The 11441-nt window shown below is 45.3% G+C and overlaps 1 protein-coding gene across 1 annotated transcript in view; it reads left to right on the forward strand.

Annotated features, from left to right (window-relative positions):
* The window catches only part of LOC123331802, a 66473-nt gene extending 58466 nt beyond the window's left edge, over positions 1–8007 (forward strand). Inside the window, exon 3 of the mRNA XM_044936863.2 lies at positions 6548–8007. Coding sequence (XP_044792798.1) covers positions 6548–6997 — 450 coding nt within the window. The 3' untranslated portion in view covers positions 6998–8007. The remainder of the gene's footprint in view (positions 1–6547) is intronic.
* Positions 8008–11441: the final 3434 nt, after the last annotated feature.

The following is an 11441-nucleotide window of genomic DNA, read 5'->3' on the forward strand; positions in this document are numbered from 1 at the left end:
TACGCAGCAAACACAAGTGTGTGTTGTTGCCTTTAGATAAAGATTTCTGTTGTGTTTTAAAATTAAATTGCAGTACGGTTTCAAGATAAACCTGGTTCGAGGCTTAATGTATTTCTGGAATTAACAGCAAAAACAAAACCCACATGGGAAAATATTTCACTGCCAAAGCACCAACTGCTGGAAAGTGGGTTCTCCAAGCAGCCCTGCTCTGTGGTCCTGGGTTCATGGGCCCTCCACCAGGGCAGGATTTTCTGAAATTTCCCTAAATCTCAACTCTGACGATGCAATTTTAGCAATGGAGAGAATGAATGATGAATGCAAGGAGGTAAAATAAAGGTGCCCGCTGGACTTGTGCGGAGAAGGCAATGGCACCCCACTCCAGTCCTCTTGCCTGGAGAATCCCATGGACGGAGGAGCCTGGTGGGCTGCAGTCCATGGGGTCGCTAAGAGTCGGACACGACTGAGCGACTTCACTTTCACTCTTTACTTTCAGGCATTGGAGAAGGAAATGGCAACCCATTCCAGTGTTCTTGCCTGGAGAATCCCAGGGATGGGGGAGCCTGATAGGCTGCCGTCTATGGGGTCACACAGAGTCGGACACGACTGAAGCGACTTAGCAGCAGCAGCAGCAGCAGCTGGACTTGTGACTGGCTTAGGGGCAAATGGGGAATAAGAGACTGCAGTTGTTCACTCGAGGTCAACCCCCATCACCCTGCACTCAAAGATATAGTTTTAAATTGTGCTACAGGAGAAGCTTCACCACCTTTGACAAGTGAAGAAACAGGCAAGCAGACAACATTTGAACGCGCCCTCAATCCGGAAAGCCCCGCCTCCACAGCTCAGAACTCTGCCCAAGCAACCACCGCGCCTGCGCCAAATCAGCAACCAATTGGAGTTTGGCGCTCGCCGGGGTGCGGGGGCCCTATGCACTCAGAAAAAGCTCCAGATTGGTAAAACCCCGCATTGACCAATCAGATCCCAAAAAGAGCTTTGAAACCCGCCCCCGCCCCTCAGTTCAGTTCAATCGCTCAGTAGCGTCCGGCTCTTTGCGACCCCGTGGACTGCAGCACGCCAGTCCTCCCTGTCCATCACCAACTCCTGGAGTTTACTCAAACTCATGTCCATTGAGTCGATGATGCCATCCAACCATCTCATCCTCTGTCGTCCCCTTCTCCTCGCGCCTTCAATCTTTCCCAGCATCAGGGTCTTTTCAAATGCCTCTCCGTAAATACAATCTCTTTCTCCATCATGTTCAAACCACTGATTCAAAGGTAAAACACTTGAAGGGCGGAGACCGAGAAGCTGCGAGGGAAGCCTTGGCAATGTGAAAGTCTCAGTCCAATAGAGGGTGCCTTCCAGGGACTCGGATAGGAATAGGGAAGATGGGTGCGGTGTGCGGACGGTCAAGGTACATTCCTGCCTCCATCCGGAGCTTCTGTGGAAACCCCTACCTGGGGGTGGTAGCGGCCCTTAGTGTCCTTCGCAATGGTTTGTTCTAAAATAGATGCCACCTACCCAGTGGTACCTCTCAGAACTGACTATTCCATCTGTGCCTCACGCAGTGGTATAACCTGAGTGCGTGCGTGTGTGCTCAGTCGTGTCTGACTCATTGCGCAGCCCGCCAGGCTCCTCTGCCCATGGAATTTCCCAGGCAAGAATACTGGATTGGGTCGTCATTTCCTCCTCCAGGGGATCTCCCTAACTCCGGGATGGAACACGCATCTCTTGAGTCTCCTGCATTAGCAGGCAAATTCCCCACCTGAGGCTCACTTTCCTCACAGCTCAGTTGGTAAAGAATCCGCTTGCAATGTAGGAAACCCCGGTTCGATCCTTAGGTTGAGAAGATCCCCTGGAGAAGGGAAAGGCTACCCACTTCAGTATTCTAGTACTGGCCTGGAAAATTCCATGGACTATACAGTCCATGGGGTCGCAAAGAGTCGGACACGACTGAGCGACTTTAACTTACCTGAGGATACTGTTCTCTTACCAACTTCTCATCCCTGCGTCCCGTACACCCTCTAGTGGTGTGATGAAGGAGGTTTCCATACAGATGCCCTGTGAATTGTTCCTTCCTTAGCCTCCTTCCGCCCACTCCCTGGACCCTTCCATCCCTATCTCTAACCCATGTCCCCAAATGGACCGTCCCAGGCCCTGACCCTAAAGGCCTTGCAGAAAGCGAAGGCAAAGGAGTACACCCGCCCTCCTTAAAGCTGCTGCCCTGGAAGTAGGCTGAGGATGTCAGTAATTTGGATAGCAGTGTGGCAGCATCTATTTTAAAATAAAAACTGGAAATATCCTCCACTGTAATGTCAACTCCACGAAAGTAAGAACATGTGGCTTTCTAGTTCCTCGAGTCTCCCCAACGCCTTGAGCACTATCTGGCACAGAGCAGGCACTCGGGTTGTTGACTGACTGACCCCTTTGACTAAGGAGTTCACTTCTAAGACTGCTGAAGAAAACACACACATGTGCACATAGATGTGTGCACAAGGCTGATAAAGGAAACTAACGGAGAGGGTGGGGTGGACCCTAAATAACCATTTATAGCCAATAGCTTACAGAGTAAAATTAATGACTAGGGTTCATGTTATACCACACAGCACCTGCTGGGTATGATACAAAACGAGTGGGACTTGTGTGTGCTTACAGGAACAAGGGGGAGTGCATTCTCCAGAACATGCAGTTAACAAAGAACAGCAAGTAGAATACGTGTGTTGCAGAGAAAAGTGTCTGACCCCATGAGGCTAGTGCCCAATCCCTGGAGGAGGAACAGGGACCAGGCTTTGTTCACCGCAGGGCTTTCTCAGAGGAGGGGCTTGGGGAAGGCTGGCTTAGGAGCCTAGGAGTGAGCCATTCTGAATGTCATTCGTTTATTCACAAATGCAGTGGGCTGCCAGTAATCTTTAGGACTTGGATGAAGCAAGAAGCTTATCCAGACTGACAATGGAAGGACAGGAATCCCCAGATCCTAACTGTCTCTGGGTAGTCAGGCCCCTGGAGTGACCTTCAACAGGGCCCAGAATAAGGCCCTAACACCCAATTGGGCCCTTGCATTGCAGGGAAAGGGGGATCCATGTTGCTTTGGGAAGGGACCTTTGGGACCCACCCGGAAATCTTGGAGCCACTGTAACAGGGGTGTGGTCCATCCTGCTAAGGAATGGAGACTTAGCCCCAGGACTAAGGCTAGGGCTTTCTTAAAGTGACATGAACACTTTAAGAAAGATGTAACAAAATAGGCACAATAAACTTGGGAGGATAATGCTGTTATCACCTTCACTTTACATGTGAGAAGACCTTTATGCCTTCTTCCCCTGTGTCCTTTCTTGAACTTCCATGGGCTGCACTTCTAATTCAATGTTTTAAAAGGGTTTCATTAGCAAGCACTTATGAAATAGTTACTATATACCAGAAAGTGTTTGAAATTCTTCTGAAATATTAACTCACATAATACTTCTCACAACAACCTAATGAGGTAGGAAGTTTTGTCCCCCCCCCTTTTTTTTTAACAAATGAAGCATCTGGGAAACAGGTTTAGAAACCTGCCAGAGGTCACACAGCTGGGAAATCAAGGAGCCAGAATTTGAACCAAGGCCATTGGATCCAGAGTTCCATCCTTATAACCATATACCGCAGTGCCTTATCATTTTCTTTTTGTGCTTGTGTGTGTGTGAGAGAGAGAGAGCATGTGTGAGCCTCCTTCACCAGACTATGTGACTCCTGAAGGTTTGCATGATGCCTGTGGGAATGCCGGCTTCCCAGCAGCCAGGATGTACTTGACATTGTGTGGGCATCCCTCAGCAGATGCTGACTTGATGGGTTAACCCCTCCCCCTTCCATCCTGGAGTAGGCATCTGGAGTGCTCTCAGTGTGGGCATCTAGGGGAGTGAGCTGTGCACCTCACCCCAGGAAGATCCTTCTGGGCAGCTGGGAGTGGCTGAAGGGCCATGAGCCCATTCTGACTAGTACAGTTGTCTCGAATTTTCTGTAAGATTGAATCATTTTTTGTTTTAAATGAAATAGAAAAGGCTATATCACTACACAAAATCAGAAGCAATGTATTACCACAGAAGGTAACTGTAAAAATAAACAATGAAAAATACCATATCTTATCATTCTAAATGCCTTTTTTTTTTAATATTTCAACATATCAGAAATAGAGAATGCATCTTACAGTCACTGAGATGAGAAGGCTGTGGGGCACAGTTTAATTCGCCACACCTTCTTTCTTGTGTGTTAGTCTGTGTTGGTCGCTCAGTCGTGTCCGACCCTTTGCAACCCCATGTAAGTCCACCAGATTCCTCTATCCATGGAATTCTCCAGGCAGGAATACTGGTTATTTAAAACAATGATGTGACACACTGTCTATAGCATCTGAGATTTAATGAGCTATGGTAAAAAAAAATTCCAAAACTTCAAATTTAAATAAGAATTTTTGTTTTCGGTAATCATTGATCTGTCTGATTTGTAGTGTTCTAAGCACTTCTTTTTCCCAACTTTAGTGAGATATAATTGTTATATACCATTGTATAAGTTTCAGGTGTACAACATAATGATTTGATATGTCCATATATGATCACCACAATCAGTTTAGTTAACATCCATCACTTCACATAGTTACAATTTGTTTTCTTGTGATCATAACTTTTAAGATCTATTCTCTTAGTGACTTCAAATACACAATACAGTATTGTTAACTATAGTCACCATGCTGTACACTGGATCCCCAGGGTTTATTTATCTTATAACTGGTAGTTTGTACCTTCTGACTCAACCATTCCCCAGCCCCCACTCTACCCTCACCCCTACCTCTGACAACCACCGATCTGTGTCTGTTTCTATTGTGTGTTTTTTAGATTCCACCTATTCATAAATGAGATCACTCAGTCTTTGTCTTTCTCTGTCTGACTTATTTCACTTAGCATAATGCACTCCAAGGTCATTCATGTTGTCGCAAATGGCAAAAATCTCATTCTTTTTTATGGCTGATCCCAAGAATCTGTTAAGTGCCACCTCACTTCATCCTCACTAGGGCCCTTGAAGAAAACCCTGTTGCCCCTGTCAGCAAAGACACTCAGGCCCAGAGAAGGCACTTAACAAACTCCGTTGTCCAGCTCCAGTGGAACAGAGCCTGGCCAGGTGCCAAAGCCCATGAGGACAGCAGTTGGGGCCATCCTCACATTCCCGCTGCCCCGGGTCCTCCCAGGGCTGTTCCCTGTCCTCACAGACCCAGCCCTGCCCTGTGTCATCCCACCTCCCGCGGGACACTGAGCCCAGCTCCTCTCCGAGACCCCCTCCCTTTCCCCCCAGCCCTGAGGGAAGTGCCTTAGACGCCTGGTCTGGGCCTGGATTTTCTCTGGATCCTGGAGAGATTTTCAGTTCCTCCCTCACCAGGACTTTATGACAGACCCCTGTGTGTGGGCAGGAGAGAGTTGTCCTGCAGAATGTAGGGAGCAGGCAGGGTCCTGAGGGGATCCTCTGAGGCAGCACGGGTGCTGGGTGAAAGGCCACAAATGGGCTGAGGGTGTACTGAGGCCCTGTGAGCAGGGCTGGGGGAGGGGCTAAAGAGGCCCCGGGCTGGGAGGGGAAGCCTGGTGGCAGGCAAAGGGAATTTTGGGAACAGATGTGTTGAGGTGTCCTTAAGTCCTGGTCTAGACCCCTGCACTGACCTCCCTCCAGATGCCCACAGGAGACTGTCACTCTCCCTGGCTGCCTCCCCCTCATTCTCAACAAGGCCATTTTAATGGGGGACGGGGCTGCAGAGCTTTGTGTAAGGCATGCCCCATGTGTGCTGAGGATCATCATCCCCTGAGTTTTATAGATACATAACCCCTTAATTCTGTAGATTAAGCCACAAGTGTGTGTGTGTGTATGTGTGTAAGAGACAGACAGAGACATAGAGAATCAGAGAGTCAGAGCACAGAGAAAGGTGGAACCAAATAGCTTCTCTGGAGATTCCATAAAAGGTAGTGATTTAGCCACTGCCTGCAGGCATGCTAAATCGCTTCAGTAGCGTCTGACTCTTTTGAACCCTCATGGACTGTAGCCTGCAAGGCTTCTTTGTCCAAGGAATTCTCCAGGCAAGAATACTGGAATGGGTTTGCATGCCCTCCTCCAGAGGGTCTTCTGGACCTAGAGATTGAACCCACATCTCTTAGTCTCCTGCATTGGCAGGTGGGTTCTTTACCACTAGGGCCACCTGGGAAGCCCCAATTTGGCCACTAGCAAACCCTAAAATTCATCCTAAAATTCTAGGTCCATTAACAATCCATTCTAAGGAGGCCTCCCCTGACCTCTGGTGGTCATAGTCATAACTTGAGGCAGTGGCTAAGGGCACAGGCTATGGAGAAGGCTGGTGTTCTAACTCTGGCTCCTCCACTATTCCTGTCTGCATGACACTGAGCAGATGATAGAACTTTGCTGGGCCTCAGACTCTCACTTGTAAAATGGAGACAATGGCAGGTATTATTCATGGAAAGCACTGGCACATGGCAAGCCCAGTGCAAACAATGACTCTTAAGATCAACATTGTCACTATTATTATTCCTAGGGCCATCTACTGTTGCTGTCTTTTTCTCCTTTGTGGGATGGGGACCTGGCTACTCTCAGAGGTAAGCCCCATCTCTCTACCTCTATGGACCCATTTGGAGACAGTGACAGTCACCACAAGGGCTTGGGGATGGGAAAGGAGGGTGTGATACACAGAATAATGGCCCCCCACAAAGATGTCCACATTCTAATTCCCAGAACCTATGAATGTGTCACCTTACATGGCAAAAGGGACTTGGCAGGTGTGATTAAGAATCTTAAACTGGGGAAAATTATCCTGGATTATCTAGATGACCCCTATGTAATCACACAGATCCTTATAAATGAAAGAAGGAGGCAGGAAAATCAATGTCCATATGACCAAATTCTGAGTCATAACAAAATCTTAACAAATTTAAAAGAACTGAAACAATGCACAGTATGTTCTCTGGCTGTAATGGAGCTATATTAGAAATCAATGACAAAAATATCTGGTAAATTTCCAAATGTTTGAAAATTAAAGACACATAAATAACCCATGGGTACCTCAAAGCAAATTAGAAAATATTTTTAATTAAATGACAATTAAAACACAACATAATAGAATTTTTGGTATGCACCTAAAGCAATGCTTAGAGGAAAAATTATGACATTAAACGCTTATGTTAGAAAAGACAGTTATAGGAGAGGAAAAAGTTTCCCTTGACCCACTTAGTGGAAGATTAGATCATTGATGGGAGGCTTTGATGAGGTTCCAGACATGCTACTTCCAAATATGGCACCTTGGATTTTGAATACTTTAAGGTGAAGGCCTCTGAGAAAACAGCAGAAGTAAGGAAGTAACCCTGACCTTCCCCTAACCCTTCTCAGACTCCCCTGGCTGGGTCTGAAAATTAAAATGACAAAGACATTCACAGGAGAAAAGTATGCAAATTTATTTAATATGAATTTTACATACAAGGGAGCCTTCATAAGGAAACGAAGACCTGAAGAAACAGACCTGAGTAGTTTTATTCTAGGTCTGATGACGCGAAGACAGAAATATGATAGGATCAGAGAGCACGTGGTAAGTGTAGTAAACTGTGGAAAGTTAGCAAGACCTGTTTGTTCAGATGCTCCTTTCTTATGGGTATAGGGAAGGAACTTCTTATATGAGGGTATATGATCTGTTTCAGGGAAGAAAGGCAGTGGGGAGGTCAGGGTTACTTCCATACTTCTGCTGTTTTCTCAAAGTCCTTCAGCTTAAAGTATTCAATATGGCAAGATGCCATATTTGGAAGTAGCATGTCGTGAACCTCATTAAAGCCTCCCATCAATGATCTAAGCTTCCACCTCATGAAATTAGAAACAGGCAAACTTAAGCCAAGCTGACGTAAGGCAATAATACAGAAAATGAATCAAGAAAACAGAATAATAAGAGGGAAAAAATCAATAAGGGACTTCCCTGGTGGCACAGTGGATAGGAATCTACCTGCCAATGAAGGAGACACGGGTTCCATCCCTGGTGTGAAATGCCACAAGCTGAGGAGCAACTAAGCCCATGTACCACAACTACTGAGCCCTCGCGCCACAACTACCAAGCCCACAGGCTGCAACTACTAAAGCCCATGCACCTAGAGCCTGTGCTCTGCAACAGGAAGCCACCGCAACCAGACCATGCACTGCAACAAAGAGTAGCCCCTGATGGCCACAACTAGAGAAAGCCCTCACAAAGCAACGAAGACCCAGCACATCCAAAAATAAATAAATAAAAGAAATGCAGATTCCTGGCCTCTTCCCAACCTAAACCTGTGAATCAGAGATTAAAAAAAAAAAAAAAAAAAAACTGCCTGCCAACGCCAGGGAAACATAGTTTTCAATCCCTGGTCTGGGAAGATTCCACATGCCACAGAGCAACTAAGCCCATGAGCCACAACTACCGTGAGCCCTTGTGCTATAACTCCTGAAGCCCATGCACCCTAGAGCCCATGCTCCGTAAGAGAAGCCACTGCAATGAGAAGCCCTCACACCACAACGAAGAGTAGACCTCGCTCACCACAGCTAGAGAAAGTCTGCGCACAGCAACAAAGACCCAGCACAGCCAAAAATAAATAAATAAATAATTTAAAAAAAAACTGGTTCCTTGGAAAGATCAATGAAATTGATAGAACTCTAGCCAGACTGACCAAAAACACAAACAAACAAAAATCAAAGAGAAGACAAATTACCAATATCAGGAGTGAAAAGAGACAGAGGGGGAAATGGGAAGTTCATGTGTAATGGGTACAGGGTTTCAGTTTTGCAAAATGAAGACTTCTGGAGATAGATGATAGTGATTGTTCACAGTAATGTAAATGTACTTAATGCCACAGAACTGTACACTTAACAAACACATGAAAAGACGCTCAACATCACTCATTATCAGAGAAATGCAAATCAAAACCACTATGAGGTACCATTTCACACCAGTCAGAATGGCTGCGATCCAAAAGTCTACAAGCAATAAATGCTGGAGAGGGTGTGGAGAAAAGGGAACCCTCTTACACTGTTGGTGGGAGTGCAAACTAGTACAGCCACTATGGAGAACAGTGTGGAGATTCCTTAAAAAACTGGAACTAGAACTGCCTTATGATCCAGCAATCCCACTGCTGGGCATACACACTGAGGAAACCAGAAGGGAAAGAGACACGTGTACCCCAATGTTCATCGCAGCACTGTTTATAATAGCCAGGACATGGAAGCAACCTAGATGCCCATCAGCAGATGAATGGATAACAAAGCTGTGATACATATACACAATGGAGTATTACTCAGCCATTAAAAAGAATACATTTGAATCAGTTCTAATGAGGTGGATGAACCTGGAGCCTATTATACAGAGTGAAGTAAGCCAGAAAGAAAAACACCAATACAGTATACTAACGCATATATATGGAATTTAGAAAGATGGTAACAATAACCCTGTGTACGAGACAGCAAAAGAGACACGAATGTATAGATCAGTCTTTTGGACTCTGTGGGAGAGGGAGAGGGTGGGGAGATTTGGGAGAATGGCATTGAAACATGTATAATATCATGTATGAAACGAGTCGCCAGTCCAGGTTCAATGCATGATACTCGATGCTTGGGGCTGGTGCACTGGGACGACCCAGAGGGAGGGTATGGGGAGGGAGGAGGGAGGAGGCTTCAGGATGGGGAACACAGGTATACCTGTGGCGGATTCATTTCGATATTTGGCAAAACTAATACAATATTGTAAAGTTTAAAAGTAAAATAAAATTTTAAAAAAAAGTGGTCTAAAGCAAAATTTGTGTTACCATATCTTTAAATGCAGTTTTAAAATAAATAATCGTTTAAATGAAGCAATGGTTGTTACCAGGAACCCAAAGCAGAATGTTGCGTGCAGGAGGGGGAAGCTGCTTATTCACAACTGCCACAAATGCTTGTCCTGCAGCTATTGGAATTCCAGGTGCCCATGACCCTGACCGACCTGATCTGAGCATCCTGGAGGGGCTGATGCCTCTTAGGGGGAATTCATCCCCTGATCCTCAGCCTCACGATGCCCAGAAGACATACCCGGTGATCTCAGGTCATCCTAAAGCCTTTGTTCCTGTGACATAGACCAGTCTGTGCAACTCTAAGCCTTACCCGGTACCTAGATAAGTATCTCTTCTCCAAGGTGCCCTGGCTGAGGGAGGCTGACACCAGTCTTCAGCAAGGCTTCTGACCCAGATACACAGCTCCTGACAAATGTCTGTGATCCAAAGCCAGAGCAATAAAAAGAGATTTCCAAACACTTTTAATGGGTAGACTTGAGTCAAAACAGACCAGATGTCAAGGATTTATCTTCTTCCATAAAAATAAAACCTCCCTACATCCCCTCATACCCTGCATCTTCTGTCCTTTGAGTGCCTCTTCACCTATATTTCTGAATCAAACAGTTATTGGGTGACTTGGGGGGAAGAGCAAGCATCAGCCAGTTTTCCCTGGCTTTCAGCTCATTGAAAATACTCCAAAGTTGATACAGCTTAAGAACTTCTGCTCCCATGGGCCATCTTTTGTCCTTTACAAAAGGTTGTCAAGTCTAGGGAATGCCAGAGTTTGTAAGTCTATGGGCAACACACAACTCCAGTACTCTGTAAACTCTTCCACTGGGGAGGGAAAAAATGAATTTTCAAGATTTTGTAGGAATTTGCCATAATATTGGTATCAGAAGTCAACAAAGAGATCTTAATTGGATTAGGTGTATGTTTATATTTTAAGCATCCATTTATTAAGAAAAAGTAGAGAAATAGATCTTTTTATTATTTTTTTATTTTTATTTTTGGCCACACCTCAAGGCTTGTGGAATCTTAGTTCCCCAACCAGGGATTGAACCCATGCCCCCTGCAGTGGAATCTCAGAGTCCTAACTAGTGGACTTCCAAGGGATTTCCAAAAAGTAGATTTTTCTTTTTTTTTTTTTTTTGAATTTCTGATTTCTATTTATATATTTTTTTTTAATTTTATTTTTTTTTAATTTTATTTTTAAACTTTACATAATTGTGTTAGTTTTGCCAAATATCAAAATGAATCCACCACAGGTATACATGTGTTCCCCATCCTGAACCCTCCTCCCTCCTCCCTCCCCATACCCTCCCTCTGGGTCGTCCCAGTGCACCAGCCCCAAGCATCCAGTATCGTGCATCGAACCTGGACTGGTAACTCGTTTCATACATGATATTTTACATGTTTCAATGCCATTCTCCCAAATCTTCCCACCCTCTCCCTCTCTCTCAGAGTCCATAAGACTGTTCTATACATCAGTGTCTCTTTTGCTGTCTCGTACACAGGGTTATTGTTACCATCTTTCTAAATTCCATATATATGCGTTAGTATACTGTATTGGTGTTTTTCTTTCTGGCTTACTTCACTCTGTATAATAGGCTCCAGGTTCAT

This window comes from Bubalus bubalis, chromosome X, assembly GCF_019923935.1.
Source record: "Bubalus bubalis isolate 160015118507 breed Murrah chromosome X, NDDB_SH_1, whole genome shotgun sequence".
NCBI classification, from domain to species: Eukaryota; Metazoa; Chordata; class Mammalia; order Artiodactyla; family Bovidae; genus Bubalus; species Bubalus bubalis.